Source organism: Abramis brama (assembly GCF_963993115.1).
Source record: "Abramis brama genome assembly, chromosome: 13".
NCBI classification, from domain to species: Eukaryota; Metazoa; Chordata; class Actinopteri; order Cypriniformes; family Leuciscidae; genus Abramis; species Abramis brama.
In genome coordinates this window covers 3,954,679-3,980,486 of record NC_139975.1, presented here as the reverse complement: position 1 = coordinate 3,980,486, position 25,808 = coordinate 3,954,679, and the positions used below count along the sequence as shown (strand labels likewise).

Genomic DNA, 25,808 nt, shown 5'->3' with positions numbered 1-25,808 from the left:
AAGAAAAGTGCGCACTTTGCTCATGCGATCAGCATGGTGATCTGGTGTTTTTCTCCAAAATAATAATAAATTCTCCATAATTTCTTGCAAGTGAAGAAATTAGGAGGACAAAAGTATTGTAATTTTCCGATACTATGTAATGTAAAATATACTTTTGAAATATTAATTTTAATTTATAAAGTAGCCTACATATGATTGGCTATATGGATTTTACGTCATAGGAATACTAATATAAATCATAAACACCAGTGATAATGTAATGTAGACTGAGACTCTATATCATGAGCCCTCTTTAGTGTCCAGGTACAAGTCAATGGTTTTTCTTTGTTCAATGTGCACAGTTCCTGGGTTGAAGTTTTTATATTTTTATATTTATATTTTCTCGGTTTTATATTCATATTCAACATATTACTAAATGCCAAAAACTTCAATTTTGATTTCATGGGGACTTTCGAATGCGACTGAACCAATCAGAACCAAGGACAGGAACTACGCGTTGGTCTGAACAAAAAAACGGCAGGCATTTTATGGAAAAGAAGAGCGATTACTCCTGTACACATGGTAAGATGGGAAAAATGGTAGCGAAATTGTCATGAAGACAGTCAGTTTCCTTCAGATACAGGTTCATATAAATACCCCTTAAAAGAAATACTCCTCAGATTCGCACAAATCACGTAAAAGGCCTATTTTAATCAATGTCGAAAGGCGACGAGTTTCCATGTGTCTAAATTAACTAGTCAATTAATAGTCAAAACGCTGCAAAAATGTCTTTCTAAGAATTGTCAGAAGATAAAAATCTCCAGACAACATGAGCTGTGGAAAATTATAAGTGATGAAGGAGCTTATACAGCCTTTTACAGCAGATGCCATTGAAAACACGTCAAGTCTATCCCTCAACAGCCTCGCTTTCATGAACAACATCTGACCTAGAAACAAAGGTACTCACTAGCATAATTGACATATATTAAACTAAAATAATCTCAAAATTAATCTTCATGAGTTTAAAATGAAATTATGTAAAAGGCGGAGAAGTGTAGTGACACATTTGAACCAACAGGTGGCGCTCATTGTCTGTCTAATTCAAAATCATTCACCAGCCAGCAGTGGCCTCTCCGTTTTTACCCCGGTCAGAAGGCTCTTACACGACGAAATCTAAGCGGACTGTTTTTTTTAAATAAAAGTGTTGTCTTGGACCGGTAATAAAGCAACATGAACCTCACAGAAACACGCTTACCACTGAATACCATATCAACTATATCATAGCAAATCCGCGTGCAATCAGACACGATTTTGGTGGGGTTTCAAATTGAATTCTCCTTACTTTGAATAAATTGTAATTAGGTCTATATATACCAGAATGACACATGCGATGGAGTCTCCTGCTTGCATTCAGCCGGAGTTCATGAGTGTCACGTGCTGACAGAGTGAAATGACATAATGAATTCATTCCAAGCACATATAGTCAGCATTAGGCTATAATGTTGAGTAGATTTCCACATGAAGTTCAAACTGCATTAGGCTACTTACTAGATGATATTCACTCTTACGTGCCTCTGTGTCATTCTCTCTTTAATGAAAGCTTGTTTCCGCCACAGAATAAAAAAAACCTCTGACATGTTTTTTCCTTTCTTTGAAAAAAAAAAAAAAAAAAATGTGAGCGAGATATAACTTGCAATTGCAGGTTGTAATGTCCAAATTATAGTTCTAAAAAATTAGAGAAAAGCAATTTTTGTATTTATTAGTTTTTATTTTTTGGTAAAAATGTATCTTGATGAAATTTGACATTTTGCTTACATTTTGGGTTATTGGTTTTCAAAGAGGAATTTCTAATATATTTGGAGACATTGAGAGGGATGAAAAGTCCCAAAACAAAGTATTTGAACAATATATATATATTATACTCCTCTACTTCTCCTTTTATTCCTTTACTTATTTTTTCTTTCCTTTCTTTACTTACTTAGCCTATTGTACGTTGTGTAGAATGTGATGTAAAAATTGAATGTAAACTCAGTCTTTGTAAATCTATCTTTCTGTTATGACTGCCTTTCTATTTATGTTCAACAAATATATGAATAAAAAAAAGTTTTATTTCATGGTGGAAACAAGCTAACATTATTATCAGTTCTCTCAGTTCTTCTTATTTTTCTTCGTCTCTTGAAATTCTCACATTCTGTCAAGAAAAAATAAGCTATTTCAGGTAATTTTCAAGTAAATGTCCATTTATATCATAACATGTGACACATTTAACTACCATTGCTTTGTCATTTACTGACTTGTTTATCTCTAATAATAATAATACCTGTTTAAAACTTAATGCAAATAGTTTGATGATGATCTGCGTTTCTTCACAGCAATTCCAGAGAAACACAAAATCACAGTCTAAATCCACCACAGAAGCCACTAAAAGCTATTTATACACTAAAATGATATTATTTCCAGATCTGCTTTAAGTGCTTTAAGAGGCTGATGATGAATTTCTCGTTAATAATAATAGCAGTGTTCCAACCTGTGTGGAAATATGGTCACGAAGATGATGTCTTGTGTGTGTTTGGCCTTTAGAGGACTTTACGTACACAGACAGGAATGAGAAGCACATCACATAACACATACACATGGTATGATTTTGGCCTGTTCCGGATGAAAGATGACCAATCGTGTTGATTTCTGTGGTCGTGGCTCTTAAACGGTGATCCTCGCATAGGTTCAAAGATGGCCGTTCTCACGGTCTTGCTACCAAAGATTATTTTCTGTTTAATAAATTCAGCATGATCACATCTATCACACAGTGTGTTTGCTGCTACGACCTACATCTACTGACTAGCCAATAAAAGTGCATCATGAAATGGCATATCGATCAAAACTTTAAACTAATCACCTCAAGCTCCATTTGCTAAATTGTCATGCCAAGTCGGCCTCTTTTTCCTCGCCATGACTGTATACATATTCTCCTCTTTCGCTCTTTTTTTCAACCGCACATAAAAACCACAATTTTCCAAGTGTGATTCATCTCGCTCTGTTTGTTTACACTATACACATGCCGATGATGTTTTATTCCTACTAACTTGCATCGTAGCTTACGATTCACTGTGATCATCATACAGTCTAACATACTGAACACGTCTTTCCCGAGTTTATTAGATCCTTATTTCATGGCTTGGTTGAATTCTAATGTAGAATGCGGTGTGTTATTTCCACACTGTAAAATATTTCCAGGATTTCACAATATATAACTGTAATATTTCACAGGTAATTACATTATTACCACTTCACAGGCTTTAACTGTGATATTTCACAATATAATACCGTATTTAGACGCGGGGCTTTTACAAGAAACTACTGTGAATTCCGTCATTTTCGCGCTGCAACTGCGTCATCTGAGCTCCCCCTGGCCTGATCTCCTCCATGGTCTCACTCGACGGATTCAGTGCGGTAAGTGTTTAATTTCAAACTTTGTCAATTTGATGACTGTTTTTAATATGAAATTGCATGTTATTTAAAAGTATGAACCAAATTAGCGTTAGTTAAGTTCTGTTTCATGTTTTTGTAACTTAGCTGGAGCAGATTCGCGTCTAGGTTTGAGCGCGCAAATTTGAATGATCAGACGTTGGTTGTGTTAATAAGTGTAGGGGAGAGTGGGGTGAGTTGTGCCAGTTTTTACTCAAAGTGACTTTAAAGTGAGGCCATGACAGTAATGCCTTCAACTTAAGGATGTACATGTATTTCAGGATGTTGTGCATCCCTGAGAATAATAACTTTGGATCTGAAATAAATAGTTTCAGAAATATAGCTTTTGGGAAAAAAGTGGTCTCATGGCACAACTTGCCCCTGGTGCGGGGTAAGTTGTGCCTTTTGGGGAAATATGTTGGGGTAAATTGTGCCAGTGCTTTCTGAAGTAAAACATAACATTTTACTGTTATGAACCGTATGCTATATGAAAGCAAGACAAATTCAATACAAAATGACTAATTTAAGGTTTATTTAGATATTGTCACCCTGGAATACCATAGCATGCGTTTTTCCTACTATGGTCAATTGCATAGGGATTTTGTATTGAACACAACTCTGGATCACAGTGTCACAGAGACAAGGGGGCGGGCTCATTTTACTCAGACGACCAATCAGTCTCTCAGGATCATTGTGAAGCTATCAAGCTACGCCCTAGCAACCATTTAGAGCACCATAGCAACACAATATATGATATTTGTGAATCATTTCAGGCAAAAAAGGCTTTGGCAATAGATGCCTGTTGACAGAACGCTGTCTGTCAATTATGTAACATAAGAATAAAGTTACTAGGCTAATTTCTAAACATCCTATTGTGACTTAGGCCACTTAAAAACTGAATAAAACTTCTCTTTATTAACATAGTGCAAACTCAAAACTGAAATCAGTGTTGGTAAATTAAACAAATAGCAGGTAGGCCTAAGTCAAACACTGATGAGGCATGCCCATCTCCTCACTTCTCAAGATTATCCCCTGTGAGTATGTAGGTCTCTAGGTGGTCTGGATCTGGCACAACTTACCCCATGCCCTTTGGCACAAATCACCCCAGACCCACAAGTTTGAATAATTATCATGATCCAGCAGTTAAGAGCTAACATCATGCTAACTGTATAGACTCATTGTGTAGCCTACTAAAGCACTAAAACATGTGTGAAATGTTTTCAAACTTGTCTATAATTGTCCAGACACTACAATCAAAAAACCTTAATCATAGAAAATTTACTTTGAAAGGGAAAAGACAGTTTTTTGCACTAAAATGTGCTTAACTCTCATGCCATGTATCTCTCTTCTTTGGAGGATGAGTAAAATTGATTGCTTTTCAAAATGATGTGGTCACATGACCAAATTATTCTATGGTTTTCCAGAACAAGGGGTGGAACTACTTCCCCCCCGGCACAAATCACCCCACTCTCCCCTATTAGTAGTACCGTATTAAGTTATTAACTGTGAGGCTTCACGTTAGCTACACCGTCAAAATTGAACTTTAGCTTTGCTTAATGCTTTTCTTAGTTAACGTTCGTTACTCTAACAGCGTTCTCTCTTTTCCCACAGCATTTTTCTACCACCGGGAAATAAAGTTATAAGGTAAGCTGTGGCCTTAATGTGTGTATTATGACAGTTATGATCAACTAGATACATTATAGTGTTGTGGATTTGTGCAAAGGTGGAATAAATTAATCTCAAATTAGTAACGTTAGCTAGCTGGGCGTCGTCCATATTTTTCTGCCGTGTGTGAAACGGAGCAGCCGTTGTCTGTCTCGTCAACAGAAAAAATAAAGTGCATTTTATTATAAAAAAGATATAGGAAAATAAATGTGTTTATCACTGAATTAGTGGAGCTTCGTTAGCTGTGCTATTCTAAAGTAAAACAGGTCGACATCTGGAGATATTAGGAGCCATTTTGTCTGTGAACGGGTAATAATTCTAGGAGGAAGAGTGCAAGCAGAAACAGCCACATTGAGATGGACTGGCAACAGGCTCTTCCTCCATCCTCTGCAAACAGTACGTGTAAATGATGTAAATTGTTGTGTGCAAATGCATTGCCTGGGTAAATCACAAACATCTAACTTACTTTGTTGCAGGACTATTCTTGACTGTGTGTTTGTGATGTAAATGTTTTTCAGTTGCTGTTAAGTTATTTAAATGGTTGCTGTTTAATTGAATCCAAGTAATGTCACCTTGTTAAAACTGAGCTAACTTTAGTTTTGCTCAGTACTACAACAGCAGTGACCCACTGAAGGTGATGACTGGGAACTGAAACCTTTTTAATCCCACTTGAATTAAACTAACATCTTTCTTCTCTGTCTTTTTGTTTATAGGTTCTTCTTGGGCATCAACCCAGAGACAGGTACAAAATCAAAGAGGACACATAAACCAGCAAGTCTGTACACTGATCAGGAAGCTCATTGACTTTGAATGGATGTCAGTCTAATGTAAGTTGTGTTCCAACTTCAGAACAGACTAACGAAACACTGTCTCTGTTTTAAGCTAGAATTAGTTATGCAGTAAGATGTTTACTTAAGCTATTAAAGGGTTAGTTCACTCAAAAATGTAAAGTCTCTCATTAATTACACTCCCTCATGATGTTCCAAACACATAAGAATTTTGTTCAACACAAATTAAGATAATTTTAAGAAGTCCGAGAGCTTTCTGATCCCGCTTATAGACTGCAATGTTATAACCGCTTTCAAGCCCCAGAAAGGTAGTAAAAACTTTGTTAAAATAGTCCACGTGACTACAGTGGTTCAACCTTATTGTCGTTCCGCACTATTAAGTATTTTTGCATCGCTTCATAACATTAAGGTTGAACCACTGTAGTCACATGGACTATTTTAACAATCTTCACTACCTTTCCGGGCCTTGAAAGTGGTAATAAAATTGCTGTCCATGGAGGAGTCAGAAAATATCTTAATTTGTGTTCCAAAGATGAACGAAGGGCTAACGTGTTTGGAATGAGGGTGGGGTTTTGGGTAAACTATCCCTTTAATCTGTTCTACGAGTTTAGACAGGCTGCAAAATGTCTAAAATTCATTGTTCTTACGTTTATTTGAATTAAACATGCCTTTTCAATGTTATAGGTTATTGATAGGTTAGAATAAAAACGTCAAATTTACAGACGTACTTTACAATAGTTTTAAGTGTAAATTTACATCACATTACTGGCTTACTGAGTTGCATTACTATGTACGCATGTCATGTAATTTTTGCTTAACCTCAATCATGTTACTTTCAGAGTCCTCTGGTTTGTTGATTTAATATTAATTGATATAGTACTATTCACATGATTTATCTGATTTATCATGAGTTTTACAATTGTAATTTCTTAAATTGTACACATTTTAGGATTAGTTTTACAATGCGAGTACCATACTTGCAGGTACTTGCACCACAGAGTAACTTAAACTTTTTGTCTTTCTTATCTTTTGTAGATAGTGGACAGAACCCATACTATGCAGGTGCCTGCTGCAAGGGAAGGAGTGAGACACCTGCAACCCTCTCTTTTCCCACCTTTTTGTCTTTTCTTCCCTCTCTCACTCTCTCTTCTCTCTCTCCTTCTTTCTCTTTTCAGCTCCTACGTTGTGAAGTACCATTATCACATAGTAAACACATGCACAGTGCACACACATAGACACACATTCCTGTTACCCAGTGTTTATTCCTGTTATTAAATTGTATTTTTCAAGTACCATTATCACATAATGGTAAACACAGTAAACACATTCACACACATATTGACAGACATTCATGTTACCCAGTGTTCATTCATGTTACACAGTGTTTATTCCTGTTATTAAAATGTATTTTTCTTCTAAAAAAATAAAAGTTAAACCATTGTTTTTATCAGTTTTGTTTGGTCCATCATTTATGCTAAATCACAGTATAGACATGGTTAAATACAGTAATTCTACAGCAGCTTACTGTTAAATTACAGTAATATGATAGACTAACTGTAATTGCACAGTAAAATACAGTAATTATACAGCAGCTTACTGCTAAATCACAGTAATATGACGTCATAGTTATTGTGAAGTCACAGTAAACAGCTGTCATTTCACAATTATTTACTGTAAAAATGATACGGTAACTTACTGTGAAAGTCATGCAATTATTAACCTGCAATTTATTGTAAATTTACAGTGAAATAATTAACAGTGCAGGTTATTTCTTGTTATACCATGGTCTGGGTGAATACTCGATTCTGATTGGCTGCAGGGTGTCCATTAAAAAGTGATAATGTACACCTAGGAAAGGCGTCCCGTCAATTTGCCTGATGACAGTCACTGATCAACTGCTGCGGTCGGGTCGCTGTGGCCACGTTGCTTGGCAACGCCTGTATACGGGAGATATTAAATAGTGCGCTCGACTTAAATAAAAACCCTCACGATTTTTACTCTAAAACACATTAAAGTATTATTAATTGATTAAATATTTGTTTCTTTCGTAAGTGACCATGGTATGTAAGGGTTAATGCCCGACGAGGTGTCCATTATCAGGTTTTAATGGACGACGGCGAGGCGTGCCTCCGCCGAAGTCCATTAAAACCTGATAATGGACACCTCGAAGGGCATTAACCCGCTTATACCATGGTTACTTACGAAAGAAAGAAATATTTAATCAATTAATAATACTTTAATGTGTTTTAGAGTAAAAATCGTGAGGGTTTTTATATATTAAGTCGAGCGCACTATTTAATATCTCCCGTATACAGGCGTTGCCAAGCAACGTGGCCACAGCGACCCGACCGCAGCAGTTGATCAGTGAGTTTGAGCCAGCGCAATCATTTAGAACTGTCATCAGGCAAATTGACGGGACGCCTTTCCTAGGTGTCCATTATCACTTTTTAACGGACACCCTGCAGCCAATCAGAATCGAGTATTCACACAGACCATGGTATAATACCTGATAATGGACACCTCGTCGGGCATTAACCCTTACATAACAGACGCTGCGAAGTATAACACACCGTTGCCATGAAAAACAGAGCGTTGCTATGGACGCAGGATTCTAACCGTAGAGACGGAACGGACTATTTTCTTTAGCGGAAGCAATACAATCGTTTTTAAATCAATAAACTCCTTTTTAAATAAATATTTGTGTCAAATTATTGATTTATTTGGTAGGTAGCCATGTAATAAGCGGGATAACAGGGAGCGAGGCGGTTGTTATAGCGAATACAACCCTATTTTTTACAGTCTATGATACAACCACAACAGGCTGATTCAAGATCCCTCCGCTTCGCGTCGTTATAACAACCGCCTCGCTCTTCATTATCCCTTACATGTATAGTCCAGGCAAAATAGCGTTTTACCACTAATTGTAAAATAATTTTTTTCAGCTTAGATAATTTCTATGAGGTGTCCAGAACAACATACTAAAAGTCCTAAGAAATCCTAGTTGAGGAAATATGTTAAATTCTCATCAATCCGAGATGTGTGCCAATAAGGCCAGGCAACAATACACCCCAACGGGGCTATTTTTTTCCTTTACTCCTATCAAAATGAAACTTTACACAATGAAAGTACCCATGAAAAGTAAAAAAATTTGTATTACAAGTTTCTTTGAAAATTAATTTGAATATGCAAATGAGCTATACACTAATCGAATATGCCCAAAATACACCCAAATAGGCTTATTTTTTTCCTTTACTCCTACCACAACAAAACTTTACATAGTAAAAGTATACATGAAAACTAACAGCTCTCAGATTTAATCAAAAATGTCTTAATTTGTGTTCTGAAGATAAACGAAAGTCTTACGGGGTTGGAACAACATGATGGTAAGTAATTACTGACAGAATTTTCATTTTTGGGTGAACTAACCCTTTAAGGTCAATATAAGTCTTTTTGTGGCAAGTGACTTCAAATTTATCGTGTTTATGCATAGGTTAACTTACTGAATGGACATGGATGTGTTAGTTATTTGGCCCCTTTTTTTCTACTTGTGACTTTATGGTTTCTTGGCCATAAGTCAATTAGGCCTAGTGTTGAGCTTATTTGCATATTTAAAATAGATTTTTCAAAGAAACTTGTAAAACAAAAATGTTACTTTTCATGCATACTTTTACTGTGTGAGGTTTGATTGTGATAGGAGTAAAGGAAAAAATAAGTCCATTAGGTTAGCCTGGCTAACGTCAGACCTCTTCTCATTGAGACGTGGTCTGGGAACCACGTGTTAATTTTCTCGTATTTGAGGCGTGGTTTACGAATGCCCAGAGCCGTTTATTGGGTGCTATGAATGTCTATCAAATGCGCCTGTACGTAGCTCATAACCAATCGTTTCAATTATACCAGATGACGTATGTAGAGCGACAGAAATTTGACGAGGAAGAAGACAAAATAAACTTGTGTTCTAAACTTCTAAACACTATCTAAGGCTGCATCGAAAGGTAACTTTGCGTCTGATGCCATGTTGAATTCCATAAATATAAACAAACTGCTTCGGTGTGTCGCATAAACGTCATCATCATCTTGCTGCTCCCTCCCCGTTCTGTGATTGGTTCCCTTTTTGAGGGGAAAATCTGCTCAATGGTTTCCAGGCTGCCTAGCAGCGTGAATAAAATCGCGCTGCGCTCAAGGCAGCATGGGGAAACCCAGGCTACCATTAGGGTGTATTTTGGGCATATTCGATTAGTATATTGCTCATTTGCATATTCAAATTCATTTCAAAATAAACTTGTAATACAAAAAAAGTTACTTTTCATGTATACTTTTACTATGTAAAGTTTTGTTGTGGTAGGAGTAAAGGAAAAAATTAAGCCTATTTGGGTGAATTTTGGGCATGTTCGATTAGTGTATAGCTCATTTGCATATTCAAATTAATTTTCAAAGAAACTTGTAATACAAAAATTTTTACTTTTCATGAGTACTTTCATTTTGTAAAGTTTCATTTTGATAGGAGTAAAGGAAAAAAATAGCCCCATTGGGGTGTATTGTTGCCTGGCCTCATTGGCACACATCTCGGATTGATGAGAATTTAACATATTTCCTCAACTAGGATTTCTTAGGACTTTTAGTATGTTGTTCTGGACACCTCATAGAAATTATCTAAGCTGAAAAAAATTCTTTTACAATTAGTTCTATTTTTGGCTCCAAAATGAGTTACTTTGCCTGGACTAGTAGTACAGTGTGATTATAGTATTTCCGAAATTGCACAGTCTGTCGCAGGCATAAAATAGGTAACACAGATGTGGGGATTTCAGCTCGAAAGAGAAAGAGATGGAAATAATGAAGAGATGATGTGTGTAAGACATCAAATCACCGTCTGCCTTTTCAAGTGTGTTACTCAGAGTGACTGATTCACCTGTTTTAGTCACTTAACCACTGAAATGGCACCAAGAAGAAAAGAAAAAACTCACTTTTACATGCCTATGTTTGAGTGGGTCTGGGGGAAAGTAGTAACAGCGTTATTTAATCCACTACTGAGGGCAGTTTTGCTCACAATCAGAGAATTGAGTCATGTTCTCTTCCGTTCCAGTGAGGCTGGTGAGACGTGAGGAATGACATGCTGAGTCACGCTGTCATGAGCTCAACATGTGAGATCCCTGCGGGGTTAGTGTGGTCTCCTTCTGTGCTGAAGAGTAAACCAGACATGCTCAGATCTCCACGGACGAGCTCAAGGTAACTTAGGCCTAATCTACAGTAGTCAACATGTGAAGTGGATCAGAGAAGTTCATCAAAGTTGTCCTAAGACAAGAACGGGTATTGTTCAAAATTCATGTGTAACTTTGATGAAAAGGTTTTGATCCACTTCACATGTTGACTACTGTAGATTTAAGTGAACTTTGGAAAAAACGAATTAGATAGAGGCCTACTTAAAAGTCTCAAAATATAGATAAACTTTGTATATACTCTAAAAAATAAAATAATAGAGAGAATCTTATAGCTTTACAATTTACCTGGATGGATGGTTTATTAAAACATGCCAAAGTAAGCATCACTTTTATTAAGACTAACAATTATTTTATTAATTCATATAATAATTAAGTATTATTATTATTATAAAGAGAAACACAACAGTAAAAATAACTTTACCAGACATTCTACAAATGTTCGTGAATCTTCAGTCATTATAGTGAATAAAACACCATGCAATAACAAAACAAGACATCTTGTAATGCTTAACATAATAATATGATAACATAATAATAATATGATAATATGATGACTGTTTATATACAAAATAGGAATTATATATGAATATATATATATATATATATATATGAAGGCTTCAGATGCAAAACCCTGTAAGAGTTATCTGAAATTTTCTTCTAAAATGAGCATTTTTAATCAAGCTTGTATATTTAGGTTCAGTAATTTGACAATTAATAGGTCATTTTCATTGCCATTAAAGTGAAATAACTGAACATAAACATACAAGCTTGATAAAAATGATCATTCTAGAAGAAAATTTCAGATAACACTTACAGGCTTTTGCATCTGAAGTCTTCATATATTTATATATACTGTATATAGGCTAATATTCCTATTTTGTATATGAACAGTGCAATTGATGTTGCATCACAGGTTTGCATGCACATTATTAATGATCTGTTAAGCATTATATGATAATGCAGTAATGTTTTGTAACGAAGTTTAGCCGTGTTGCTTCCGATCGTGTGTGTTTGTTCCTCAGCTGCAGTGTTTGTCTCTGATGAGATAACAGGTGACACAAAAGGTCACCAACTTCTTTCAGACTCAGGCCTTCATTTTCCCTCCAAGCTAAACACATCCCCAGAGCACTTCCTGTCAAACAGGAACTGATAGTACGCTCCATTTTTATCTGGGCCAGAACATGGAAATGTTATCGTATTCCTGTGGGACATTTCATCCACCCTTTGCCTGCAAGTCTGTCTGTCTCTCTGCATTTCCATTAAATTCACACGTTTTATAGAGACTCATAAAGTCTGTATGTGTGTGTCTATTAATTGTGTGCATGTTATATAGTAAAAATTAATAATAATGTGTGATGACAGATATTGAAAACAAATTTATGAGAGGAAAGGGAGGAAAACAGACCCGTGAAATAATAATATTTGTCAAACGAAACACAAAGCACGCTGGGGAAATCAAGGCGTTTTCATAGTCTTTTTATTTCCACAATTAAACATTAAATATTTTACAAAATAATAATCTCACTCCTGTTTCACAGTGCAAAATACAAAATACAAAAAGTACAGCATATGTTGGGATTCAGTAGTTATTCAAGACCAGAATATACAAACATCTAATAACCATAAAAATAATCTTCCATGAGTTTCTGATATGCATGAGTACACTTGCTAGAAAAATAGAGATATATGTAGTTAATTTCTCAGCAGAATAATGTCTCAAAAAGCAGACGGTAAAATGAGCAGCGTACTGATCCGAACAACACTTATAACTTACAATTTTAAAACACATAAATGATCACATCACATGAAAAAAACCTGTTCTAGAGATCAACTTATGTAGTGTTTATGTGAGCTTTCTAACTAGACAATTGCACAAAACCACTCTCTAGACCAGTCTAACTAATGCAGACCAGCTTAGTAGGTGGTGTCAAATGCAATGTTGATTATTAATTTGTGATAAATATTAATCTTTTGTGCACTATTTGTGTGCTACCCATGAAATATGTTTCAGATCAGTCTTTTATGAGGTTCCATTACAGTTACAATGCAGACTTATGCAGGCATTAGATAGCTTTCCTTGGGTTTGGAACGGAGCCGAGAGTTTTAGACGTTATATAATTCATTCAGCCGCACTGTATCAATCATACATTTTTCTTTTTTTTTACTCAAAGTGTTTGTTGAGTATCACAGCCCAAAAACTCCACCCGTAGGGCAATATCATTGAACCAGCCTTTCGGGTGAATCCGTACGAATCGTGCGAACAGAGGCGGATCAAACATGTTCAGCGCCTCCTCGTCGTGCTCACTGTTCCCTTCATAGATCTACATCAGGGAGAAAAAGAGACAAAACATCAAGAACATGTACAGGTCACCCCAAAAGAAACACACAATGAACCATATTGAATAAATATGTGACCCTGGATCACGTCACCAGTCGCAAGTCGCGCGGGTATATCTGTGGCAATAGCCAACAATACATTGTTTGGGTCAAAATTATCGATTTTTCTTTTATGGCAAAAATCATCAGGATATTAAGTAAAAATCATGTTCCATGAAGATATTTTGTAAATTTCCTACCGTAAATATATAAAACATGTATTTTTGTGAGTGAATGCAGCACAATCGTGAACATAAATGCACAACTTTAAAGGAGATTTTCTCAATGTTTCGATTTTTTTGCACTCTCAGATTCCAGATTTTCAATAGTTGTATCTCGACCAAATATTGTCCTATCCTAACAAACCATACTGGAAAGCTTATTTATTCAGCTTTCAGATTATGTGTAAATCTCAATTGCAAAAAATGTACCCATGTGACTGGTTTTGTGGTCCAGGGTCACATATATATGATTCTTAAGAGAAAATAAAACAAATCTTAGAACCATTCTAATTATTTTGCTAAATGAATCTCTCACACACATTACATTCCCCTGTAAACTCCACAACAACAGCTGCTCATCATCATTACTGCAGCCATCTGATTGGTGCAGAGGCAGAGGGGGCGGGACTAAAGAAATTGGAGCTGGAGTTGGTCTCCAGCCAATCAAACACTCACGATCTGATAGTGCTACTCACACTGATCTAGAGTCAGGTCAACACGGTACACAACGTAGCAGTATTCTTGTACTGTCTTTGTATTTCATGACATTTTTATGGAGCCTTGCACATGACATGTGGGAAATAAAATATGTATTTTGGTAACGATTTAAGAATTTATTCCTTTTATTAACCAATTCCCTCATTTTAGTAAAATCGTGGCTATGATTTACTAATTAATTCCCTCATTTTAGTTAAATTGTTGTTATAATTTGTTACCAGTGTTGAGGGTAGTAACGCAATAAGTTACACGTTACGTAATTAGATTACCTTAGATTAAAGTAATGCTTTACTTTTAAATGTAATTTTTTTTTTAAATATTTAACTCAAGTTACTTTGTTCTCCCATTTATTGACTGTTTAAATGTGAGCATTTACTCGTCTCACTTGCACAGCATTCATTATTCCTCAAAATGAATAAAAACGGTGAATGAATACTCAGAATATTATGCAAAAATGCAATATGTTAAATAACACAAATATACTTTATGTATTTAATCTCACTTTATTAACCAATGCCTTTGCTTCTGGCCTTCGGTGATCCAACTTAACTGTACTTATAAGCAAAAATTAAACATTACATTTGTGTTTCTTTTTTTATTGCTTGGTGTGAACGGCAGCACAGCTGTAAGGTTTGTTGAGCGTAGTGATGTTACGTTCGTGAACGAATCGTTCTTTTTGAACGAATCTTTTAGGTGAACGAATCGTTCTCGTTCACGTAATCCATTGACTCATATTTCTCGTTCACTGAAATTCCTCCCTCCACAGCCGCGCGGCGCTATTTGCAGCGCATGCGCAGCTCAGTGAACCGGATAGCTCTGTTTCAACCTGTCAAGAATGACTAAACCTCAAGCCAATAGCATTCGAGTATGAGATGTGACGGAGCATGTGATTTGTTGGATGTAGTGAACGAATACGCCCTTCACTGACTGACCGAGTTGCTTTTGAGTCTGAACGAGAGAGAGATCTTCTCGTGAACGAACTGGTACATGTCGTTCGTGAACGAAAAGAACCAGTTGTTTGAACGATAATGATGGCGAACCGATAGAGCTGGGTTTGTGTAGTCAGCATATTTGCATCAAAGAAGGAAATTAACACTTTACCATTGTAATGAAAACAGTTTAATAACGCAAGCATGGTTAAATATAACAAAGACAAATTAACATTGTCATTTTGTACTTGATTTAAATTTACACTTCTCTTTACCTGCTTTTCTTTTCTTTTGTTTGTGTGTTTTAGACTTAGTTTTGTGGTATTTTACACTTTGAAAAATTTACTTTACTACTTGTGTTCATTTTGTATGATCAAAAATGAATTAATTACGTTTTATTCATGTCATATGCACTTCTCTAAAAACTAAAACAAACCAAAAAATATGACAGTATTGGTTAGGTCTCATTTGCGTAACGTCAGCAAATAACATTTCAGTTCGGGCTGTGAAGGAGCATGTAATTGGGTGGATCTACTGAACGAATACGCCCGTCACTGACCGAGATCGCTCTGTTTTGAGTCTGAACGAGAGAGAGATCTCGTTCGTGAACGAATTGATCAAACTGGTACATTTCGTTCGTGAATGAGAGTACTGGGTAGATCGGTCATTTAGCATGTGATTCAATCTTATTCAAAGCGCAGTTATAGGTGTGCGTATAATTGTTTATCATATTTAACATACATAACATAACTCAACGTTTAATATAATCCCAGATTTATGAATGTGTATGTCTGACCAAACAATTAAAATGTTAATTATGCACAAAAACCTTGGTTTGGTCATCTGAACCTCTTATTTAGACTTATTTTATTAATTTAGTAAATAAGGCACAAATTTGAACAAAGCCAAATCAGTTTTTTTTTTTTACAAGTAAATACGTTCGTTAAAACATATCATAAAATAGGCTACACTCTTTTTCGCCACCTGCTGCAGTATTTATGTAATAGGAAGAAATTGTCACTGAACGAATCAGTGAACGAGTCTGAACGAATCATTTTGGTGAACGAACTGAAAATGAACGAGTCTCTGGAAAGAATCAAAATTTCCACCACTAGTTGAGCGGCGCCCTCTACTGTACAGGTGTGGATTTGCATTTCCTTCAGCCTGAGGCTTATTCATTTCACTTATAGGGACCGACGCATGTATCATTCCTATTTTGCACCCACGCACAGCGGACTTTTCCCTCCACAGACGCATGTCGGTAAATTAGGGAATGAACTTGCGCTCCCGGGGCGGTTCAGCGAAAAGAGGAGGCGTGTTCCGGTGCAAACGGTCCCTGATGCTATTTTGCAGTTTCAGAAAACAATTCCGCCACAGACCAGGAGAAACCTAGTCTAAAGTCAGTGGCGCGTTCAGATGCTATTTTAAGGGCGCATGCTTGGCTATAATGTATGGCCATAACAACGCGCATACACTTTGCTTCTCTCATCTACACAGACGCAGCAGTTCCCATTTTTGCTAACCATACTTAATTACAAGGAAAAATATTCCACACAAGGGAAATCATTGTGGTGTCCATGAAGATGTGAAAAAATAGCTATATTAATTAATTAATTAAATTACCCAAATTATTAGGTGCCCAAATTATTGGCCCTGACGAGAACGTCGGTCTCCTCGGCTGTGAACCGCTCCTGGCAAATCCGCCGTTATAATAGCAATCCGCCATGGAATAAGCGCGCCTGCTCTTAAAGGGAATGTGAGACGATGCTCTGATTGGTTTATTTCACGTTACGCCCAAACCACACCTGTGAGTAATGAAGCTACTTCAGACCAACACATTTTAGATTTGCGTCGGGCGCAAGAGTCATTTATCTCGCCGGTATCCGCCCACAAAGTTACTTGCGTTTCGCATTTGATACTTGCGTTTCAGATCGTTAAATTAGGGCCCATAGTGTGAGGGGCCATTACATTTGCCAAAAATATAACTTTTTTTTGTTATTAAAAAACAAGCAAGCCCAGACTAGGTGGGAAAAATTAACACATTACTTTCCATAAAAAGTTGCTAATTAACATGATTAGTTACTTTTTAGGAAGTAACACAATATTGTAATGCATTACTTTTAAAAAATAACTTTCCCCAACACTGTTCATTACCTTGTTTTAATAAGTCGTGGGAAGGAACACACTATTCATTTGTGGCCCTAATTTAACTAAAACGAATTCTTATAATAATGCATATAAAACTGATTATTAATAGAAGCTAATACAGACAAATATAGCCATACCTGTTCCATGTCTGTGCCCTGCTCCTTCACACTGGTCCAGCTGTGACCGTCATTGCTAGTGGAGATGGTAAATTCAGTGACCATCATCAGTTTCAGGACAGATCGAGCCCCCTGCGTGATCAACCCAGTCACTCGCTTCGTAGAGAGAAAGTCCACCTGTAACCACTCGTGAGGGCTATTAGTCTGTAGAGAGAGAGAAGAAGAGGAGGAAGACAGGAAGAGACAATATATAAGATTATCAGTTCAACAGTTTATTTATTTTCTATACAGATGAACGTTTGAATGTTCACACTCAGAGAAACAAACACCCATGAGAAATCCAGTGCCGGTCCTAGACTTCTGGGGGCCCTAAGCACAACTTTGTAAAGGAGCCCCTGTCAATGCTTTCATAAAACCCACAAAATGGCCCCCAACCCCTTAATCTATTCTTTCAGAGCAGTTTCAGTGTTAACAAACAAGTTGAAACAGTCAGCAATACTATAACAAAAATAAAATTGGGACAAATACAATAGAAAAAAGATACAAATGAAATAAACAATTTAGCCTACTAATAATAATAGCCTAATATACAGAAACTGTATTAAAGGAACACGCTGACTTTTTGGGACTTTAGCTTATTCACCGTATCCCCCAGAGTTAGATAAGTCCACACACACCCTTCTCATCTCCGTGCGTGCCGTAACTCTGTCTGACGTACCCACCGCTAGACTAGCTTAGCACAAAGACTGGAGGTAAATGGCTCCAGCTAGCATACTGCTCCCAATAAGTGACAAAATAATGCCAACATTTTCCTATTTACATGTTGTGATTTGTATAGTTACAGTGTGTACAAATAACAAGGTCACATAAGACACAGCCATCTTCTAACCGTATACATACTGGGAACTATATTCTCAGAAGGCGAAGCACTGCTACTTGGGCGGAGTGATTTACTCCAACTCTGAGCGAACTCTCTGCTCCTCAACGGGGCGTCTCAGGCGCTGCGAGCAAATCACTCCGCAGAAGTAGCAGTGCTTCGCCTTCTGAGAATATAGGCTAGCTGGAGCCGTTTACCTCCAGTCTTTGTGCTAAGCTAGGCTAGCGGTGGGTGCGTCAGACAGAGTTACGGCACGCACGGAGATGAGAAGGGTATGTGTGGACTTATCTAACTCTGAGGGATACGGTGAATAAGCTAAAGTCCCAAAAAGTCGCCGTGTTCCTTTAAGTAATCAAATGTAATAAAACTCTGTATAGTCTTCACCGTATAAATGAAATATACAATTATTCTTATTGAAGTTACTAAAGTTATTCAGTGAAGAGCAGAAAGTGATTCTCTCGTTTGATTAACATTAAATGACACAGACAGCAGCAGGTTTATTAGGCTGCCGTCACTTTAAGACCAAATGCACAAATCTAATATACTGACAAGCATTTGATTGCTTTCACAACTGTTTATGTTCACTTAAGACACAACCGACTGCGTTTAAGTCGGGCATTATGACATAATGACATATCTTTGTGTGTATTTGTCTGTTTAAGCTCACGCCAGAACCGCCTGGGGAACAGTGTCTCTTTCACAGCTCAATACGCTTTAACTCTTTTTTTTTTTTTTTTAGTATTGAGCACGTCCGGTCAAGACTGTATATTTTGTGTTGTGGTTTTACTTACTTTTATTTGACTCTGCATATTGTTTTAGGGGAAAAATGACACTTCACCTTTAATAAGCACAGATTTCTGCAGATATTAATGTTAAGTTATAATGCAGAACAGAACTGCATATGAAGCAGAGCGGCACAGTATATAATAGCTCTGAATAACTCATAAATCCACCTCGATGACAGTGCTTGGCTCTCTGTGCGCAATCGTGTCCAAAGAGGAAATAGAAATAGCAATAACTTTAAACCCATAAAGAGATTAAGACAATAGAGGGTTGTTTCACACAGACAGACACGGCAGAGGAAACACTCACAATGGGCTTAGAAAACACACACAAGGTAGAGAGAAAATTCACTTTCACTCTAGGAAAACATGTGATAGATAGATAGATAGATAGATAGATAGATAGATAGATAGATAGATAGATAGATAGATAGATAGATAGATAGATAGATAGATAGATAGATAGATAGATAGATAGATGGATGGTTAGAATGATAGATAGATAGATAGATAGATAGATAGATAGATAGATAGATAGATAGATAGATAGATAGATAGATAGATAGATAGATAGATAGATAGATGGATGGTTAGAATGATAGATAGATAGATAGATAGATAGATAGATAGATAGATAGATAGATAGATAGATAGATAGATAGATAGATACCTTGGGTCTCCATGCATTTGCTCGTCCCTCCTCGTGGAGTCGAGCGAGGTCGGGAGTCCAGGACAGTCTCCAATTCTTTAAGAACGAGGAGGCGCTGATGCTAGTGCTGGGAATCAGCCGGCGCTCCATTCCCAACGGCATACAACAGCCTGAGGAACACACACACACACACATCATACAACAGCCTGAGGAACATACACATCATACAACAGCCTGAGGAACACACACACACACACACACACACACACACACACACACACACACATCATACAACAGCCCGAGGAACACACACATCATACAACAGCCTGAGGAACACACACACACATCATACAACAGCCTGAGGAACACACACATCATACAACAGCCTGAGGAACACACACACACACACACACAAACATCATACAACAGCCTGAGGAACACACACACATCATACAACAGCCTGAGGAACACACACACAGACATCATACAACAGCCTGAGGAACACACACACATCATACAACAGCCTGAGGAACACACACACATCATACAACAGTCCGAGGAACACACACATCATACAACAGCCTGAGGAACACACACACACACACACACACACACACACACACACACACACACACATCATACAACAGCCTGAGGAACACACGCACAAACATCACACAACAGCCTGAGGAACACACACACAAACATCACACAACAGCCCGAGGAACACACACACACACATGCTTGCTGGTTTCAAGCAGTGTTGTTGTAGTATCATTGAGATACTTTAATGATTTATATTATTAAATCTGCTCATATTACACTCTTAGAAGTAAAGGTTCTATATGGAACCTTAGAGAATTCTGTCCGACGCTTCATATATAGAACCTTTTATGGGTTCCATCATGGGATCATTTCATGGATTTAGTCTTTATTCATTTAGTTTTAAGTCATTTTTTATTTTGATTACATTTTTCACAATGTAGTTAACTAACGAACCTTATTGTAAAGTCTTACCAATAATGACTCTCACAATTCACTTGTTTTCTAGTTGATGCATTGTTTGAGTTCTTCATCGTTAGATAATACTGTGATCTCATCATTGTGTGTGTGTGTGTGTGTGTGTGTGTGTGTGTGTGTGTGTGTGTGTGTGTGTGTGTGTGTGTGTGTGTTCACTCACTATTGAGGTCACATCCCAGTAGTTCTATCCTCAGTGTGGGCAGCTTCTGGAAGGTCATAGGGTGAATCCTGATGTAGCGACCCACGATGGGTGGAGAAAATAAGTTCTCTTTTACTCTGGAACCATCCATGTTTCCATTGAAGGTCTGATATCAAATAAGCAAGAAAACAGATGTGAATAATACTGAAAGTAGGAAGGATATACAGTAAAACAGTCTAATTTATGATCAGGGAAGCGCTTCTTTTGAAATCAATGCAATGCAGTTTCACTGGAAAAATGATGTTGGTGTGAGTTTCATAATGCATTTTTTTTAACGATTAATGTTTTAGGGGTGGGAGATTTAGGGAGGTTTTGTGTTTTAAGTGGCCAGCTAGAATTCTTTTCTAAAAAATAGCTCTTAAAATATAATGATTATCACCAAAAACGTGGTAGGGATAAACTAGGAACATTCTAGAAGATCAAATAAGAGTCTGATATATGTCAATATGTGATATTTGTGAATTAAATCTATTAGTTAATTACGATTTTGTGCATTGCCAATTATTCATTATATTTCATTTTCCATTATATTTCGTTTTGCTCTTCATAATGTGCCCGGACATTTTTTGTTGTTGTTGCTCTTAATAGTGCTAAAACAGGCTATATTTGATTTGAGTTAAGTATAATTTCTTCTTTTGACTTTGATGTGGACATGTTGTGAGAAAGCCTCTGAAGCGACATGGTGATGGAAAAAAATATGAGATGGGAGGAAAAATTACGTCAAACTTTTGAGTTATTTGCGAGTGAATGTTTCTTGGGGGAACGCAAATGTTTTGTGAGCAAACAAAAGTTTTAAAATATTTTTTTTTCCTCCGAGCTCATATTTTCCCCACAGAATAAAACATTTTAAAAGATAATTGTGACTTTTTTTCTCACAATTGTGAGTTTATCTTGCAATTCTGACTCTATATAAACATGCAAAGTCAGAATTGCAAAAGTCTGACTTTATAACACACAATTGCGACATTATATCACGCAATTCTGACTTTATAACACAATTGTGACTTTATATCACGCAATTCTAACTTTATAACACAATAGCAACTTTATATCATGCAATTCTGACTTTGTAACTCAATTGCGACTTTATAACACGCAATTCTGACTTTATAACACAATTGCGACTTTATATCACGCAATTCTGACTTTATAACACAATTGTGACTTTATATCACACAATTCTGACTTTATAACACAATTGTGACTTTATATCACACAATTCTGACTTTATAACACAATTGTGACTTTATATCATGCAATTCTGACTTTATAACACACAATTGTGACTTTATATCATGCAATTCTGACTTTATAACACAATTGTGACTTTATATCATGCAATTCTGACTTTATAACACAATTGCGACTTTATAACACGCAATTCTGACTTTATAACTCGCAAATTGCAACTTTATATCCTGCAATTCTGAGATAAAAATGTAATCTCGCAATTGTGAGATAAAAAGTCGCAATTATCTTTTTATTTTTTATTCTGTGGTGGAAACAAGCTTCCATACAGATTCACCCTAAAGATACAGTAGTAAAAACAGGGTGAGGGTGGCAATGGTCATGGACTGTTTTTGGTGAAAGAAACATTATAAGAGGACTGTAGTGGAAAAAATAAAGTGCTACAAAACAAAGCGTGCAATATGCCCCCTTTAAATCAGACTATTTTTATGTAAATTCAGATGTTGGTACTGACGTAAGATAACTTGCTGCTGTTTCCTCTGTAGATGGTCCAGTTCTCCTGGTCGGTGCTGTAACTGATGCTGTACATAACGGTGAAATACTCGCTAAAACCCATCTTTGCACCCTGAGTTTGAATACCATGGAGGAGCATGGGCTTTAACAAATCCACCTAAAACACACATACAAAGATAAACAGGAGAGATATGGGGGGTTAGATGTGGATTCTGGTTGCGTTTGATTACTAGAACAATTTCAAGCGAATGAATAAATACTTCAGTACAGACATTTCAGTTATTTTCTATGGAAGCTTGTTTCCGCCACAGAATAAAACATTTTAAAAGATAATTGCGACTTTTTATCTCGCAATTCTGACTTTTTATCTCAGAATTGCAAGATATAAAGTCAGAATTGCAAGATATAAAGTCGTGATTACCTTTTTTATTTTTTTTTATTCTGTGGCGGAAACAAGCTTCCATAATTTTCAATGCCAAAATTAAGATTTTATTAATTTCCATGACTTTTATATTTGTTTTTGTTCCTTTACATTTTCATCCCTTCAAATATTTTTGTTCCCCCATTTCTTTTTAATGCTCGTTTATAATGCTCTTTGGAATGTTTTATTTACCTTAATAAAAATGTTCTTTGTGTGTGTTTTTAAAATTATATTTGAAACTATTAAAATTGGGGGAAGGGGGGTTTAGTGTATACTGTGCAATATCTGCATAGCTGGCCTATAACCAATCAAATCACTGTGCGATAAGGCTTTGGGTGGGCTATGTTCTAAAAGTAACCAATCAAATCACTTTCCTGGGTTTTCAATGTGTCCTGTCCTCCAATAGTGGTCTGGGTAATGGGAGTGGTTTTAAAAGAAAAGGACCAATAGGGGGGAAGGCTGAAAGGTGCACAAAGGTGTGAAAATTTTCTCTTGAAAAAACCTTTGATGGGATTACTTGCCATGGCAACAAATGGCTGTAGCACGGAAGTATACGTCCACAACATACATCCGATTTGGTATCATTTCGGATGTATACGGATATATACAGACCCATGGAATTTGAGCTATCCGGCCAGTATACTCCTGGATTCTTCCGAATTTCAGCAGTGTATACAGGAGTATACTGGTCCGGATACACCTCTTTTCATGCAGTGATAGTTTTGCATGATCATAGGAATCCTGCTAAAAATAGTCAATTGTTGTGTATCCTACACACGTTCTCTCTTGCTCTTCCAAACAATATTGAATCAAAGGTTAAATACAATCTACTGTGCAAACCTATTTATAGTATTTCAAAACTATTTCCCACTTTGTTTTTGCTGAGAATGAAAGAAAAATGTGTCAAGAATGACTGACTGACTGTGGTGCAAAGAGTCACTATTGTCTGTGATATGATAAATCATAACATGTTTTCCTTACAAATGACCCAAAGCACAGCATGTTATCTCTGCAAACACAAGGTTTCTTTTACCTGGAGCCAGGAGTCTGTGCCTTTGCCCATCCAGGCATTAATCGATCCGGATAACTGAAGTCTGGCTAAATCGGGCTTCCAAGCACCTTTAAGAGAAATGACATTTCAATAAATAATTGTATTAAAGGGATGGTTCGGTGTAAAATCAACCTAGGGTCCTTTGCACCATGACCTCGAGCCAAACACACCCCCAGAAGCTTTTTTTCCCTTGGTTGAACATTATTAAAGTTAGAGCTTATTTAGAGATATCAGCCGGATGGCTTAGTGCAGGCGCTAATGGATCCAAGACTGTATCTCGTAAATTACCACACTAATAATGCCCAGAATGGTGCCAAACTTCTACAGTAGTACAAATAGGTTCTGTACTCATAAAACGAGGCCATCAGGCAAGTGTTATTTAAATAAACTCCTGATGTACGTACAAACTTTCCAATGCCTCGTTTTATGAGTACAGAACCTATTTGTACTACTGTAGAAGTTTGGCACCATTCTGGGCATTATTAGTGTGGTAATTTACAAGATACAGCCTTGGATCCATTAGCGCCTGCACTAAGCCATCCGGCTGATATCTCTAAATAAGCTCTAACTTTAATAATGTTCGACCAAGGGAAAAAGCTTCTGGGGGGTGTTTGGCTCGAGGTCATGGTGCAAAGGACCCTAGGTTGATTTTACTCCGAACCATCCCTTTAAAATACTAGATTTTATGGCCCAAGTCAAAAGAGCCGACTCCCAAATTTCTATGGGACTTGCACCAGTTTTATCATCTGCCAGGTGAAAATCTTAAAGGAACAGTTCACTTAAAAGATATTTTGAAGAATATGGGTCACCAATCAGTTGATGGACCCCATTGACTTCCATAGTAGTAGGGAAAAAAACAAAAAACTATGGAAGTCAGTGGGGTCCATCAACTGTTTGGTGACCCATATTCTTCAAAATATCTTTGAAACAACTTGAGGGTGAGTAAATGATGACAGAATTTTAATTTTTAAGTGAACTGTTCCTTTAAGTCCTATTCCTGGCATATCTCTCCCCAAAAAAAACACATGATGTGAGGAATCATTCATGTGTGGAGCACAAAAGTTGCAGGACAAATTACTTAAAAGTTTGACCAAATCCATCAGACGTTTGAATACTTTCGTCGTACTATTATGTTGTTGCTTTTATGTTGCATTTTGTTGCTCTTACCATAGTGATCCGAGGCTGTTATTTGGTTGTTGTTAATCCACCCTAGCTGTATTCCTAATGGCTGAATGCATCCTGTTGAACAAAATCAATCAGTTTCAGGCGCCTCTTACTATTTAGTGATTCACAACTCGACTGCAGAAACAGGAGGACAAGAACGATCCTCAACAATCTCCTATCGAGAAAAGCTCTTACGTGGGTTGTAGACGAGCATCTTGGCTCTCATGCCGGCCAGCTGATGTTCCCCTATAGTGCACTCTATTAACCAGGTGCCTGCGATAGCTGGCCTCATCTCCACCGTCCCAAAAACACCTGCCAAAGCAGACAGCATAAGTTATATTGATAGAGAGAAAAGGTGTATCACAGATTCCACAAACACATGAAGCCGTTTTCAACGTTGATAATAATCAGGAATGTTTCTTAAGCATCAAATCATCATATTAGAGTGATTTCTGAAGGATCATGTGACACTGAAGACTGGAGTAATGATGCTGAAAATTCAGCTTTGATCACAGGAATAAAATTAAACTTTACAATATATTCACA

General features: G+C 36.8%; 1 protein-coding gene and 1 long non-coding RNA gene across 2 annotated transcripts in view; one reads left to right on the top strand and one right to left on the bottom strand.

Moving 5' to 3' along the window:
* The first annotated feature begins 3,193 nt into the window (after positions 1-3,193).
* On the top strand, positions 3,194-7,344 carry LOC311095088. The gene is made up of 5 exons (XR_014608769.1): positions 3,194-3,246; positions 3,313-3,429; positions 5,056-5,088; positions 5,823-5,936; positions 6,933-7,344. It is a non-coding gene; the product is annotated as an uncharacterized lncRNA (long non-coding RNA).
* Positions 7,345-12,573: 5,229 nt separating this feature from the next.
* The window catches only part of f8 (coagulation factor VIII, procoagulant component), a 32,828-nt gene continuing 19,593 nt past the window's right edge, over positions 12,574-25,808 (bottom strand). The window contains exons 18-25 of the mRNA XM_084132811.1: positions 25,458-25,574; positions 25,266-25,337; positions 24,081-24,166; positions 22,628-22,783; positions 20,887-21,031; positions 19,731-19,879; positions 17,423-17,605; positions 12,574-13,434 (exon numbers count right to left, since the gene is read on the bottom strand). Coding sequence (XP_083988937.1) covers positions 13,279-13,434; positions 17,423-17,605; positions 19,731-19,879; positions 20,887-21,031; positions 22,628-22,783; positions 24,081-24,166; positions 25,266-25,337; positions 25,458-25,574 — 1,064 coding nt within the window. The 3' untranslated portion in view covers positions 12,574-13,278. The remainder of the gene's footprint in view (positions 13,435-17,422; positions 17,606-19,730; positions 19,880-20,886; positions 21,032-22,627; positions 22,784-24,080; positions 24,167-25,265; positions 25,338-25,457; positions 25,575-25,808) is intronic.